The following is a 16,144-nucleotide window of genomic DNA, read 5'->3' as shown; positions in this document are numbered from 1 at the left end:
AAAGCGAACTTTGAAAGACAGAGCGAAACCATAGGAAAATAAAACTTAATCGAATTCAAGTGAATGCAATAAGACACCATAACTCCAGGCAGTTTGCTGATTGTGCGAGAAACAAAACATTGTCTAATGGCGAGCGTTGAAAGAGATTCCAAATTCTCGAACAAGTCCTCGTTAACACGTCGCCACAAAACGAATTTTCGCTTTCTTAATTAAAATTTATAATTTCGCTTACGAGGAAATAACGCCTTTAACAGTATAGATACAACAACGGTACATCATTTTGGTTCATTTCTGCAAATTTCGGATGAGCGCCTCAAACTCAGTGACATCGATTTGCAAATATTCATACATCTGAAAGAAAGAATGAAATTTTCAGCAATGCTGGATCCACGTCACATAAGAATCACAAAGTGTATTCTAACCGTAAGATAATCTAAATTCTCGTTTTCGTTTCGCCACATCGCTTCCGCTTTTGCTGTTAAATTTTCGAGAAATTCCTTCAACGTTTTGATCAGACTCAAATCAAATGCGAAAAATTCCTCGTTACATTTGTAATGCGGTGACCGCAGCTTACGATGGAAAATAAGCGAAGCGATTTTCGAATGCAAAAGTATGAAGGTGAGGACGACTTCGAAATCTTTGTCCAGTTTCTTTCGAATGATTCTCTTCGTTAGATCGATGAGATTCGATGGCTGGAAAGAAATTAAAATTTTGTTAGATTGAAAGCGCGCCTCAATTTTACTGCCTTGTCGACGTACAGGGTATAATCGAAACATGGTTTTCTCTTCGCCCACACATCGATATATTGACTTCCACAGCATGCACAGCGATAAATGCAAACCGAACGTGCTACGATTTTCAATTTGATTTGTAACGAATAACAGATTCTTGTCGCCTTCGATCAAGTCATATAATTGGCTGGCAAAATAGTCCAACTAAAATCGGTTGAACGTTTCTTGGAATTAACTTTTGATTTTACAACAATTTCGATTCCCAAACCTTAACTGGATTCGAATCCCAAATTGTAGTTGACGCATTGAAACACAGTGTTAGCAAGTTACCCTGCAAAGCGAAAATAGATGTCGGCGTATCCTTCAACAACAGTACAGTAACAGTGAACTGTAGGTACCACAGGTAGTCGGCACGAGTGACTGGATTGAACGAACTGATGACTGTATTGATCAACTGAAAGTAAATCGTTTGAGTATTTTGTTGTGATTAGAATTGTGGTACGGGGACTACATTTAACAGAATTGCATTTCGGTTGTCAGCTTTTCGATTCAAATCGGTTATCAATTTGTCGATAACAATTGCATTTGTTGGCGGCAAATATCCAGCTGTTAACGATGATAAACTTCTGTCACTCAGTCCAGTCTGCACCATTAAAGACAATTGATGGTCTTCAATTGAATCACCATTACAGGTTTCAGTTAGATCCAGCAAATTCATATCGACGTTATAAATACAACTTTTTGTGACACAGTCGGTAGATCCTTTTATTTTGTCGAGTACGGTTTTTCGTTTGTTTTTTGTTTGCATTAAGAGGTGCCATCTACTGGGGGATCCGGACTTTTCGAGTCGCTCAGTTGTCACTAACATAGGGCGCGCAATTTTATACAGTGATGATACCGCATCTTATACACTGATAATTAATGTGCCTTTAAACAATGAAAGTATAAACCAGGTATGGTCTATTCATACATACCGGAGGACATAACGATTTCATGAAATCGCTATGTCCTCCGCTCCATACAAAGTTCGACATTCGACCATACCTTGTGTTGACGTTCATTGCCTTTCAATCTACAAACAGATCAATCTAAGGTTCAAGCGGTTGACTGTTTGGTATCTGAGAATAGAAGACCTAGTGTTAGTAAAGAGGTTTGAAGAAATTAATAAAATTTGGCAAAAACTGAGTTTCCATAGCACTGGGTTAGGGTTATGAACTATCAAGAAAATGGAACAGCAACGGGCTGTTTTTTCTGTAAAAAGTTCATATTCAAGAAAAATTCTTAAAATTGTTAGTTTATCAGGTCGTTCCATTTAATAGATTTGTTCTAAATAACTGTAAACACTAAATTTTCACTAGCCGAACGAACCAATGAACGTCAGCACAAGGTATGGTCGAATGTCAAACTTTGTATGAAGCGGAGGACATAGCGATTTCATATAAAGAAACTCAGCTCTCGTGAGAGGTGAGTTTTTTTCATATGAAATCGTTATGTCCTCCGGTTTGTATGAATAGACCATACCTGGTTTATACTTTCATTGGAACGAACACGATTTCATGGATATCGGTTTTCATATAAATAATGATGAGTCACATCTCTATTGATGAAATTTTACATTTATTGGCGCTTGAGCTGAACAGTAGACAGTGTTAAAAGAGAGTTAAAACATCAGTTGAACTAACCAAGGTTCTGAAAGAACAGGTTAACACACTTACGAGGGCAGGTGAAACACAAATCTTGACAATTTAGACATGTGTATTGTTTGAAAAGTCAACTTGAAAGCACTTTTTTTTTTGTTAAGTTCGAAATCGTCATATAGAATTTTCCAAACCTAGTTGGTGCTACAGGAAAATTTTGATTCCACCGTCTTCGTGATCAACTCGAAAGTGTCTTAACCTCTTCTTTCAGAACCTTGAAATTAACTTTTTACATAAGAATTTTGACATATCATCGAGCTCAGTTTTTTCAATTGTTTTTACGTTCTTTTAACACTGTAGAGAGCGTTCTTTTCTATGAAAAAATGAATATGAGCAAAGATCACAAAATGTCATGTCTCTCATTTTTCCATATATTTTTATTTGTATCGTGATCTTTGCCAGCTTGCACCTCAAGTGTTAATAGAGTGTTATGAACGGGGCGAGACGACCGAATACCAGTTAATTATACGATACGAGTGAGAGGACCGAAGACCAATTTATTAAAACTTTCCTTGGGGTACTTGTCAAAACTCTATAGCTTTTTGGAACAAACTGAACAAACCTATATTATGCCGAAACTGTTAAACTGAAAATCGATAGTCGGACACTTCCTGTAAAATGGAAGTTTCCTACTATCGATTTGGATACAAGCCAGTCAATCAGTCCCAGTTGGAAAAGACCAGGTAGCTAGTATTTGAGAAGGTAATGCCATTAAGACGCGTGGCCTAGCACATAAGCTCGACGCTAATGATACCTTTTTTTAATGGTTAGCTTATGTGTTGCGAAATATTGTGCATTTCTCAAACCAGTTGATTTTCTATTCAACTTTTTGTTTTTAATGAAAGTAATAGATGGCGTTCGCATCGAAATTTCGTATCATTGTACTTTTGATTCGATAATTCATATAATTACATGACTAAGATATGACTGATGCGATTTGACGTGGTTTGAGTCTGCTCTTCATGCAAAAAAACGATTTCATATCATAACTGTGAGCAGTCTTTTTTGTCGCATTTCATATCAGATTCGAGATTGTGATCAAGATAAAGATTGATTAACTGGTTTCCGTGAAGACACTATGAGAATTCAGTCAGATTAAAAGTCACGTTGTATGCAGTTCACTGACATCCGATAAGCGTATAAAACAGTTGTGATCTAATATCGGGCCGGAGGACCTACAGATCTGGTAAATGCACTCATTTTTATATTACATTGATGTAAATGGTCAGTACGCGTTGAATGTTAATTGGCCGATCAACCATTCACACATATTCTACGTTGCTGACAGCACTGAATACTGAAACTAAATGAATCAAGCTTCTCATCCTTCTCATTGTTTTACAGTGTATGACAGGCGTTCATTGAACGAACTCAAAAACGATGATAAAATTCTGTCAGTCGAAATAATTTAGTGATGGCGTCGATGGCATCATATAAATTTAGCTCAACCGAGTGAAATTGCAATATTAAAACCAGTTGTTTTGATTAAAAGTAACTATTTTTAACTGGCAAAAACTCGAGCAAAAACGATCCGTTTCACGTTCAAGTTATCCGATAATTTTCTAACGGTTTGATAGAAAGGTTAAATCCAAAAAAGATTGGTAATGTGCAAGTGAAAATATTGTTAAAACTAGAAAAGCATTGAGTGACTTTTTAGGTACATATTCCGTATGTACTGTAAGTGAACAACAATAACACAAGACACATATCGCCATCGAAAAATTGTAAATAAATGCAAAATGTCGCAATTTTCGTTGAGGTGGAATAATTACATAAATCACATAACGTATGCATTCGAATCGTTACGTTCTCATGAAGATTTAGTGGATGTTACTCTGTGCTGTGAGGGTCGAAAGATTCGGGCACATAAAATACTTCTATCGGCATGCAGTACCTACTTTAAAGATGTTTTCAAAGAGAATCCGTGTCAGCATCCGGTTATCATTTTCAAAAATGTGAAATATGAAGATTTGCTGGCCATAATTGAATTTATGTACCAGGGAGAGGTGAATGTACAGCAAGAATCTTTGTCGTCGTTTCTGAATACCGCCGAAATGTTGGCTGTTCAAGGACTAACGGACACAACAAATCCGGACACATTAATCGTAAAGGATAATATAACGTCGGAGAACGTGGCACCGGCGTTCAAAAATTCCAAACATCAGTCGGACATCAAATCGGTTTCAATGACAACACAAACATATCCAATCGTAACTCAAACGCAGACGAGTGAATTTACCACCGCTAATATTGTCATCAAAAGTCGAACATTTTCGGAAAAGACGGGTAAGAGACGAATGATTTCCCTGCGAATTGCCTTCTCCTAATAATGGACTATGCGTTTTAGATAACACCGACTTTACGCTCACCAAAAAGCGAAGAATATCTCATGATCCGGTCGATGAAGACGATCAACAGAATGTGGTGGACGAAGACATTTACGAGGAGTGTGGAGACGCGGATGGTGACCTGCAGCAATCGGATAATGTTATGAACGATGAAGGTAAGTGTGATTAATGTGGGCTAGTTATTGTTCGGTTCATCAATTTTTACTGGTCATAAGTTGTAACATTGACTTAGTCTCAGGACAGTTGATTTTTACGTAACAAAACATTTGGTCGAACGGGATGGAATCATGATATGGAACGTTAAGTTAAAAACGATTAAATTGTGTGAGCACATTGAGCACATTGAACGAAAGTTATGAAGTGAGATTGAGTATTAATTCTGTGGAGAGTGTTGTTTAGGTGTGAGTGGTTTCGATTTTCATTCAGTTTGTCTCTCCCAATCTTTGAAAATTTCATCTTTTAATCTTTCGAAATCTTTTCGTTTGGAGGGAGTCAAAGTTAACTTACTTTTCTATCCGAAACGATTTTCGACATAATCAGCAGCGGAATTTAGGTCTTTTCTATATGACTCTTTCTTAGAATATTTCCATTTTAGAACCTATTGGAAATTCAGTGAAGGAAAGAAGATGCCACGCATTACGCATTTTAACTGATGCAGGGCCCCTATTTAATTTAAATTCTTGATGTACTTTAGACGCGAGAGTAGAGAATTATGAAATTTAGTAAACATTTGTTAACGAAAACTGCTACAGCTGCTGAAACTGTCAAAGTTTCCGAAACTGCCAAAGCGACCGAAACTGCCAATGCTACTGAAACTGCCAATGCTACCGAAACTGCCAATGCTACCGAAACTGCCAAAGTTTCCGAAAATGCCAAAGTAACCAAAAACTTTTCCAAGAAATTTCCAAATTACTTAAAATTTTCTCCTAATATTGCAAACTTCTTAAACTTAAAAATCGACGGAATGTTGCTTCTCGCGAGAGATATCTATGATTAGGTGTTTTTCACGTTTATGGAATATCTAGATTTATTAGATATTCCATAAATATCAACAACCATATTCTAGTCGATTACTCTACATGAACTTCTTCATTAAGTTAGTGAAAACTTACCACGAATGCATGTGAAACAATGAAGGGTTCGACACTACATTCAAAGTTCATATTTCGTCAACTCCTGTAATGCTTTCACTTTCAAGGCACCAACTTCACTAAAAATTTGCATAAAAAAACTTACATTTGATCATGGTTTAAACATTGTGATGTGATGATTGATATCAAGAAACCTATCCCATCCCGCGTTTTCTTCTCGATTTAAAACAAACGAGAAGAATCCATTAATTCCTGCGATCTAAAATCCTTACGTATTCGCTAATGAATTCACAGTAAAGCATCTGATTTGTTGGATTAATTTAATGGGCACAAGTTTAGAGATATGAGTGAGAAAATGGTGGCGAATCAAAAAACGGAAGATAATTCTTTTCATATGTGTGGTTCGGGCTCGGAACGGAAGTGCACCATGCACCGAACTACGATTTCTAATTATTTTTAACGGAGAGATCAACGCATTTCTCTGATTCATTATGATCATCCTTACCGGGTGAAAATGAAGATCTCGAACGTTTTGAAATACTTTGAAGATTTGAGACTATAAGACTACATATATCGAACTTTTGAGACATTCCTTTTCACCTGGGCTCGTTTTTTGAACGAGCAATTCAGTTTTCTTTGTGTCAAATCATTTTCATCTTACTACACAAAAGCACAAAAATCCATGCGTTTAGTGCGACACCGACATTAAACGTATGGATGTTTTAAGAGAAATGAAAAACAGCTTAACTCGAATATACCGCGCCGCGAAATACCTAAATGGCAATTAATCATTTTTGGATTGTGTTGCGCAAACTAGAATCGGGATATGAACACGTCTCTGGCGTATCTGAGTAAGTATTGAACTGTTTTTGAGAGATTAAACGGTTTTCTTGGGTAGTCCTTCTCTTTTTTGTTTCGTCTCTTTTGTTTTAAGCTGTTTTATGTTTGGTTTCACTAAGTTCGTCACTTTCGTGCACAATCATTTTTCGTATCGTTTCAGTTGTAAATAATCCCAGCTAGTGGCACATCTATTGATTTAAACAAAAACCAAAAACAAAATTTAAATTTTAGACCTGAACGACAGTGTTGTATCGAGCGACTCCAATGCTCATGAATGGTCGAGCATTGAAATAAATTATTTTTTGGATATATACGAGGCGCACATAAAATGCCTAGACGATAATGATGCAAAGAAGAGGCTTTGGCTGAACATTAGCTTGGCTATGAATGAAATGGGCTTTCTTGTGAGTTAAGGGAATCAAGTCACGCACACACAAAAAATTGATAATCGTTTAACATTGTAACACACAGAGATCACCGTACGATTGCTGCGATAAATGGAAAGATCTTTGTCGTAGCATTCAGTGTGGAGGCCTCTACAATCATTACGCTTCGGAACGAGTCAGATGTTTATTAGACGAAGTGATCAACAATTACAGCCCGACTAATGTGATTGAAGAGAAAATAGTTCCATCATCCAGACCGCTACAAACGGATGAATATTTTGAGATTATGGTCTAGACGATCCGGAAATTACTTTATTTTGGTTGTCTTTGTGTAGATAATGTTTGAATAAAACGAATTATTTCGACAATTTGACTTTTTTATTCAGGTGACAATATGAAAAGTTCGTTTGAATCGCTAGTTAGACTATTTTTTGTTGAATTCTAGGTCTCATGTTGCCATGCAATTCATTCTTAAAATTGAATTTACAGGGCATTTTATATACCGGTGCCGAAATTTTTTGATTCGGCTAAGTTTCGTCATTTACAGCCAATATTCGATATGTAGAACAGGTCTTTTGCTTATGACGAGTCCGTGTACCTTGCGTGATGCAAATATAGTGCATTTAGCCTAAAACGCATATCTACTACGATAAGGAATGCCTTCAAATCCTCAACTGATGAACTGATGTTCACTCACCTGATAAGATCTTTCATTTCTATTTTTAACGGTTTTTGAGCGAATTCTTATGTGAGCTTCTTTACAATCGAACTAACACTAGACAACTCGTCTCAACCCTGGTCGTCTTAGGCCGAACTTCTCCATTGACGTACTGCAAATCATCCAATCATCTCTTTCGGGGTCTCCCTCTGGCTACGATGTTATCAAATCGTTTCTCTAAATTTTTTTTCTGCATTCGGTTTTAGTCCAAGCGGACTACGTTGCCTGACCTTCGCAGCCTACCACTGCGACTATTGTACCTTTCCTGATGATTTCATCTAATTCTCTGTTCGTCCTTATCCTCTATCTTCCTTGCTCGTTTATTGGTCCATAAATCGATCTCAGCACTTTACGCTCGAAGATGGTGCTTCAGGGGTAGAGGCATATTTTCCCTAGGCTAAGTTGCGTTCTGATTTCTTCCTTTATGTCATTCGTTTTGTCCTCGTTGACTGTTTTTGATTCCATTTCGACAAACATTTCCTTAACTGCAACCGTTTCTCATTAGATCCAAGTCATCGGCAAAAATCATCAATTTTTTGGATGTGATGAATATGGATCCATTCCGGTTCATTGACCTTGTGACCTTACGCAAGATTAAATAGACCTGACATGGCCCATACAAACGGCGGAAAGCGGATCTTATAGCCCATGGTACGGTCCATATCTCATCATCTAGCGGTATGACAAACTACCCTAACCTACGTTGAGGCTACTGGTTATTTTTGAAGGGCTAGTCCCGGAGACACTCAAATTGATTCGAAATGTGCTCCAGAAACGAAAAGTTATTGAAATACATCTAATCTACCGGTACGGCCGAAAATATTTCAATTTATTATCACAATAGTTTCGCTGGTACTGCATAATGCTATCGACTAGGTAGATATCTAAATTTACACCTTTGCATTTATACACACACACACACACGCTGACTCAGCATCGCTGAGGTTACATCAAAATTTCTTTTCTTTTTTCTCCACATTTTCTAATTTCTCTCTGTCTGTATCTGTGTTTCAGCTCCATCTCACTTCCTCAAAGTCGAACTACCCGAATATCTTGAACATGAGGCTGAATCGAGTCAAACAAAGCAAGCTGTTTCGATAGCGGACCAGTCTAGTGAATCATTGGCAAAGTACAAACAACTCGAAGACGACAATGAAATCGATATCATTTACCAGGACTCGGAATCGGAACAACGAGATGCTTCGGAAATGGGTAAGACGATGATGCGTGTTCAGAATGACTAAACGTGCTGATCGAATATTTTATTGGTCCCACCAGAACGACTTTACACAACACAAGAATCGGCAGATGGCACACATGCGATACCTGGCGGAGCGCAAGGTACGCAAACTTTTACCTTGCATTACAGATTTTAATAAATTTACGATTGACCTTGCAACCACAAATCGTCGTTCGGTTTCTCAGCCCAGACGGAGCAATCATTACATGCATAAGTTGTTTAGGTATCTTGAGATAGAAAGGGACCGACGTGTCTTTCGGTTACGATTTTTCATTACTTTAGAGATAGTTCTCTGACATGAAACGCTGAAAGATTCTCTTAGTATACTGATGCGTCGGTCATCAAAGCACTCCTGACTACCTTAGAATAGAGACTGTATTTAGAGCAAGAGAATAGAAACTGTTTACATAGTCGTTCAAAATTCGGTTCGGTATCGCCATAAGGCACACAGTATCCGTCGCTGTGTAATCGAAAATCATACACACCCAGTCCCTGCGATAAATTAACGACAGTTTTCTCACGCATTTTCTTTTCTCTGTTCTAGATAACGTCAATAAGTGGTCTCAATGCAAGTTTTGTTTATTGGTGCTGACAACAGCAAATCTGTGGAGACATATTCGTACCCAACATACGCCCCAACCGCCGCGACAATGCGATTATTGTAAAAAGAAATTCAAAAATAAATACAGTCTTAGGGAACATGTACGGATTGCTCACGAACGACAAACGGCTAATGTTTAGGGAATAAAATTGACAAGAAAAAAATAAAATAAAAATTGTCCTTAGGATAAGACTGACTTTCTTCGGCGGAAAAAATGGTTGTCAAAAACGTTAAAAATAACAATTTTCCTTTGTCCTCAATTTTACTAAAATAAAAACAAAAAGTATTTTCGATTAATTGATCGACTGACTCTACATTTCTTTTGTACCTCTTCCCACACAGCCAAACAGTACCAGACCAGTACACTACTATGCGACCTGTGCCACCGAAAATTCACATCCGTATCGGCGTTGAAACGGCACAAGGAATCGAAACACACGGAAACTCGCATCACATACACATGCCAGCAGTGTGGAAAATTGTTCAAAACCAAATGGTCGCTGTCGACGCATACGTCCCGGTTTCATCGCAATAAGTCATTAGTTATGATTGCAAAAGATGACATGGATGTGGACCTGAACGAACTAAAGACAGAATATTTGAGATAAAACAGAAAGAGTTGAGAGGGGGACGTGTGTTTGAGAGAGTTTTTATCCTTTGGCCACGGTCCCCATTCGATGCGAGAAGTGTAACAGGATTTTTTTTATTGAAGAATTTTGAAGTCGTTTTTGTTCGTTGCTAAAATCAAAAGAACGCCGAAACAGTCTTTTGATTTCTGGAGTAGTCTCTCCAGAATACGAAAAGAATAGAATAAAAGGTCACCCATAAATCCCCTCCGAAAAAGTTGTTATCTCCTCGACTTGATGGTTTGTAAATTTTTCGTTTCTTAATTTAAAATGTGTAATTAAGAGTTAGAGGCTGTCCATGTGAATGATTTAAGTAAATTAGCGACATAAATAACTGGCCGTTGGCGTTATCAAGCCTCACAAAAGAGAATTTTGGAACGATCTACTTCCCTTGCCAATCACAATGCTCTCATTTCTCCTACTTATCGTCAAAAGATGAAAACATTGAGATTAGATGATGGACGCGGCTGGTTTTGTACAAAGAAATTTTTATAGTAAAATGCATGAACATCGACAGCCTCTCATTATTCCCCTTTTATTTGTAATTTTCTCTCATCGATGTAACATCGATTCGTAGAAATAAAATCAGCTTTCTTTGGATCACGATATTCAAAGATAAAAGAAATTTTGAAATAAATTGTTTTTTCAAGGTAAATTTGGGTTTTATTTCCTTTAAAAGATTTCGAGCTTTTCGAGATTTTTCAAGAATTTTGGATAGCAGTGGCGCCGACTTAAATTTTTGAAGGGTGGTGCCCATCCCGTCGATTTTGAAAAACCGGGAAACGGGAAAAACGGTAAATGAGAAAAAATTTCCCGGGAAATGAATAGTACATTCTGTACTCGTTTAGACATTTTTTTGGATGAGTTGGGAGTTTGTAACTTGCACCGATGACAAATGCTTTTATCCTACCCCTACTAAGTGGCTTATTGTGCTCGCGAAGCCCTTCAGAAATGAGTTTACCGTTCCTTTATTTGCATTTTTCAGGATGATAAAGAATTTCATATCTACATATTTCAACAGAAATATCGGAAATCGATCGTGTGAACTAGTTTCAAAATTTCTGTTGGACAGTGTAAAGATTGCATTTTTTACTATGCTGAGCGAGATGCTGAGAAAGGAAATAAATGAAAGGTTGAACTGTTTTCATGAATTTTTGACGGACGTTGCTTCAATTGGTTTCTTAAAGATGTAGTAACACGATCTTCTAAACTTCGAATTCTGTAGACTTTCTAAAGAACATCAATTTCAGAGTTGCAAACTTAAGGCTAAGTACAAATGACACATTTTGCGTTGCTCAGATCGACAATTATACTGCATTGTCTTTTGTTTGGACTGTGGTGAAAATTCAATTACAATAGAAATTACAGCATGATTGTCCAGCTCAGCAACGCAAAATAAACTGATCCTTTTTTCTCAGTCTAGGGCTGATCTTGAGGTGCAATTTACGATGAAAATGTGATGAAAATGTTCACAACGAGTTCAAATCAGATGTAATGCTGTAATGCAACTAGAAGAATAATTCAATTCAAGGTATTATTGCAAAGGAAACATGTAAAAATCATTCAATTTTTGAAGGTCGGTTAACCGGTAAATGAAAAAAAAAATCCCGGGAAATGGTAAACCGGTTAACCGGTTTTTCCCGGTTTTTAATTTCCCGGTTACATTCCCTACCTAAGATTTTACGATACACGAACTTTTCATGTTTTAGAAAAATTTATTGTTTAAGGAAAAATGATTTTAGACAAGATCTACACATACACAAGTTGACTGTATTTTGATGAACATACATAGGGTTCCCAGAGAAAAATTTTAAAAAGAGGAAATTTGACAGGGAAAATGAGGATAAAAAGAGCAAGTCATAGCTGATGGCTCTGACGTATTATTACTTAGCAGTACTTCTCAGGTATTTTCGCCCTTTTTATCAAATTTTCGATGAAACTTCATTACTAGAAAGTGCTATGGAAAATTGCAATCGGAATCATAGCGAATAATGTAGCGACGCGAAGCAAGCAATTTTTTTTCACAAATTTTCGCGTGCGTTTTGACGTCTGGATAGTTTCTAAAAATACATTTCAAGAAAGCACTAGAGCTGAACTTTGAAAATTTCCAAGAAAGTTGACAATTTCGTAATAGTTTTCATGTGAAGTGGTTGCTGATGATTCATTTGAATCATTTTATTATTTCATAAAAGTATCGACAAACATATGGCCGCGCAGCGATTTTTTTTTAATTATACCGAATCTGTAAAGATTTGCTGAAAACTAAATATTTGCATGAAAAAAATGACAAAAGAAGCCGTTTTACTGAAAAAAGTGTTGACGATGTAGGGTGGTGCTCAGCTTCGATGAATTTGCTGAGGGTGGTGCCCGAGTCTCTGGGCACCACTGAAGTCGGCGCCACTGTTGGATAGTTTAGAATTGTTCAAGAATTCAAGAATTTAAACCTTTGAGATTCTATAAAATTCTCTGAGTTCTTACAGCAACGGAAAAATAACAAGTCACATTTCCAACAATTACAATCCAATCGATATTATCCGATTAGCTAAACAACGCCCCTTTTCTATTTCTTCTTATTTTTACGATAATTTGCATGAATTTTGAGAATCTTCAAAAATTAACCTCACGAAAATAGACCCTGGGCAAACGCATGACTGCCGTAATATACATGAGGGACTTAGAGAAAGATTTCTCTAAGTCTCTTAAGCAAATTACGGCATATGAGATAGTAGGGGTAAACCCAGAGCTTACGCGATTTCGTGAAATTTTTCACGAAGTGTCAAATTGTGTACTTTGCGAAACTACGAAATCACATGAGCGTTTCGTTCCACACGACCTAGTATTTTTTTCTCCTAAAAACGGATACTACACGAGCGGAATTTTGAAAATCGTAACATTTTCTGTTTTTGTTTACTTAAGTTTCTGATTTCTCCATATAAAAATACATGTAAAATTCACAGAAACAGAAAATGTATCGGTTTTCAAAATTTCGCGAGTGTAAATGGATTTTTTTTAATAGAGAAGAGAGAGAGAGGTTTCCAACAGGTGAAAAAATTTTCGAATCGGACACACCATTTTCGTTTCCGGACGTTTATGGTGCTATCGATAGGGAATTTCTAGGTGATTATTTCGTAGAAGAAGCTTTTTTTTAAACGACCTAGGCTCGGAGCGACTCTAACTTAGAGTCTCTAAGAAAATTTAAAATTTTCCAAATTATGACTTTTCAGAAAATTAGTGAAACGACCCGGCCGGTTTTGATCTAATGGTAGTTTGCAGAGAATTGACAGTAGGGAAAGGAAACCGGAAGGCTTTTGGCGATTCCGGTTTTCGGTAATACCGGACACTGTAATACCGGTATTACCGGTTTTTTCGTGAAAAAATCCAAAATTTAAAAATTAAAAAATTTTTGATTTTATTAATCAAATTTCGATTCTTGTATTTAAAAAAAAATGTCTTAGTTTTTCTTATTGTTGTTGTGTCTTAAAAATTTAGTGAATTTATTTTTTGATCTTAGCTTGTTGCAAAAGTAACCTGCAGCCGAAAATGCTCGCTCAGACTCAACGCTCGTTGGTTTTATCTGAAGCAAGAAATTGTAAACCTTTGAAAGGTAAAACCCACGATTTCCAACATTTTGGAACGGGGATAGCTCCTGTTTGATGATTTTGGTCAGTGACGCTTTGTCCGATTTGATTTTTTCGGAGTTACTTGACATGGCTTTTGATATTGCTTCGTCCAATCCAATATGAACCTCTGATTTGTTCTTCTTCTTCTTCTTTTTCCCATCTTCTTCGCTTAATGATACAATTACGTTCTGATCCTCTTCCTAAATAAATAAATAATGAAGATTTCGTAAGCGATATACTTTCGTAGCAACGGTAATAACAAAAATTATTACATGAGGATATATGTGGTTGACATCATTCAAACGAAGGAGTATTTCTTTGATGACTGCCTCTATTTTCGTCTTCGAAGGCACTTTGTACGTTTCAGCCAAGTCTGATGCCCAGCTCATATTCAAATCGGTTTCATTGATAGCGGAAGCGTTATTTGTATGTAGAAACTGAAGAATGCTCGATAAAATAGTTCGTCTTTGCTTGACCCTTTGATTGATGGCATCAAATAAATGGACAGATAACTTGGTGTTTTGTTCCTTTAACGATTTCAACGTAAAGATGATCGTCGCGTCGGCCGCAATCAAATTTGAATCTCTGCGACATAAAGCTTCGACAGCGGCCTGTATTGGCTCCAATGCGGCGACTGTTTCTGATATGGCCGTCACTTCGCAGTCCTCCAATGAATGGTTCGACTCAATGTCGACTAACGCCTTTTTGATGCAATTTCGAATGTCGTAGAATCTCCTCATCATCATGGCCAAACTACTCCATCGAGTCTTTGTGTCGAGAATCAGTTGTTGTTCTTTGTTGAAATCGGCCTTCACGTACCTCTGAAGTTTTTCGTTTTTTTTTTGGAGAATTTCTAAACGTTTTGACAATCTTCCGAACTTTGAAACCAGATATGCTTGAATTTTTGTATCATTTCATGTGAATATTTATCGATTTTGAAAATTTATTTTTTTAGTAAAAACCGATATCGTTAGCTCCGAAACCGGCAATCGGGATCCCGGTATTACCGGTACTACCGAAATCGTTTATACCGAAATCCTTTCCCTAATTGACAGACGATTCTAATAAAAGTATAGTCAGGTCGAAAGATTGAAGCTGTGAGTCAGGATGAAGCATCAAAGTCCAATTTTATGGTTTTGTCATTGAGCAAAAACTTGGGAGGGGATTTTTCAATTTTTTCAAAAAAAAATTAAAAAAACTTTCTTATGGGTGCCCACATTTCTGAGATTTTTTAATGGAAATGTATGGAAAGTTCGACTAAAAATGAAATTATTTGCTATTTTCTGGTTGTCGCTGGTCTACCGAACAATTATATGCACTAACAAGAAATTTAACATTTTTACTTTGTGAATGCGGACAACTTTCACTGATTTTTTCACCATCGGGAAGCTTTCTGGTCATATCTAGCTCATCCACTGCTGGGTAGAGCTTCAGCTGCTACTATATCTCATAGCCTGAGACCGCACCTTTCCAAAAATACCATACTTGCCCTATTCGCTATCTGGCTTGTATTCTTTACGATCTCGAATATGTGGATAAGTCGACCTACTCGGAGGCAGTTTTTTATTTCCAATTTTAACCGAAATAAAGTTACAAATTATATCAAATAAGGTGGTTATGGACTCATTTAATGAGTTTACACGCATGGTGATACATTCTGATATTTCTTGAAGCTCAGGTCTACAGACATTAGACATACAGATCTTTGAGTACTTCTGGTCACCGAATAACTACTGATAGTGTTCTGTAATCGAATTCACAAAAGAACCATTGAGCATAAGTTGGAACCAATGTTTTGTGTGAACTCTAAAGTGAGCCGGAAAAGATCAACAAACTAATATTTGCAGTGCGGTAAATAGTTGACATATGAGCTTGAATGGGATATTCGCGTAACTTACGATAAATAGAAGTACACCTATGTGTTGATCTCTGAGGCAGTGGTAGAAAAATTTCTATAGTTGCTGCTCCATCGATTCAGAAAGCGAAGTTTTGGGTACTAAAAGTTGAATAAGGAGAAAATACCCTGAACCGTTCAAATTGTGCTGTTGTAATTGTTTCACCTTTTGTATTTTCAGAACCTTGGAATTTACAATGTAATGATAAACGGAGAGTTCCCCTGCCAAAAATATTGTGTGACCAATTCGGTTGTTACTAGTTATAGGGGCTTTGTCGTAGCCGATTTCTTTTTACTGGGATCTGTTTATCCAAATGAACATCACTATAACTGTAGTGTCTGGACGAAAGAA

At 36.9% G+C, this 16,144-nt stretch overlaps 2 protein-coding genes across 4 annotated transcripts; one reads left to right on the top strand and one right to left on the bottom strand.

Moving 5' to 3' along the window:
• Positions 1-208: 208 nt before the first annotated feature.
• Positions 209-1,539, bottom strand: LOC119070523. Its single transcript, XM_037174899.1, has 5 exons — positions 1,243-1,539; positions 1,000-1,185; positions 759-935; positions 423-692; positions 209-351 (listed from the first exon to the last, which is right to left on the bottom strand). Exons 1-5 carry the CDS (start codon positions 1,537-1,539, stop codon positions 286-288), a joined length of 996 nt encoding a protein of 331 aa, XP_037030794.1. The 3' UTR covers positions 209-285.
• Positions 1,540-3,770: 2,231 nt separating this feature from the next.
• Positions 3,771-10,933, top strand: LOC119070609 (longitudinals lacking protein, isoforms H/M/V). Of its 3 annotated transcripts, none has more exons than XM_037175030.1 (5): positions 3,771-4,714; positions 4,776-4,931; positions 8,826-9,023; positions 9,090-9,152; positions 9,596-9,953. In XM_037175030.1, exons 1-5 carry the CDS (start codon positions 4,168-4,170, stop codon positions 9,790-9,792), a joined length of 1,161 nt encoding a protein of 386 aa, XP_037030925.1. In that variant the 5' UTR covers positions 3,771-4,167; the 3' UTR covers positions 9,793-9,953. The 3 variants fall into 3 exon arrangements, with proteins under 3 accessions (XP_037030925.1, XP_037030926.1, XP_037030924.1); XM_037175029.1 differs by lacking the exon at positions 9,596-9,953 and adding an exon at positions 9,995-10,933 and having other exon boundaries at positions 3,822-4,714; XM_037175031.1 differs by lacking the exons at positions 8,826-9,023; positions 9,090-9,152; positions 9,596-9,953 and adding exons at positions 6,939-7,111; positions 7,179-7,457 and having other exon boundaries at positions 3,800-4,714.
• The last annotated feature ends 5,211 nt before the right edge of the window (positions 10,934-16,144 follow it).

This window comes from Bradysia coprophila (genome assembly GCF_014529535.1).
Source record: "Bradysia coprophila strain Holo2 chromosome X unlocalized genomic scaffold, BU_Bcop_v1 contig_98, whole genome shotgun sequence".
NCBI classification, from domain to species: domain Eukaryota; kingdom Metazoa; phylum Arthropoda; class Insecta; order Diptera; family Sciaridae; genus Bradysia; species Bradysia coprophila.
This window is presented reverse-complemented; position numbering and strand designations above follow the sequence as displayed.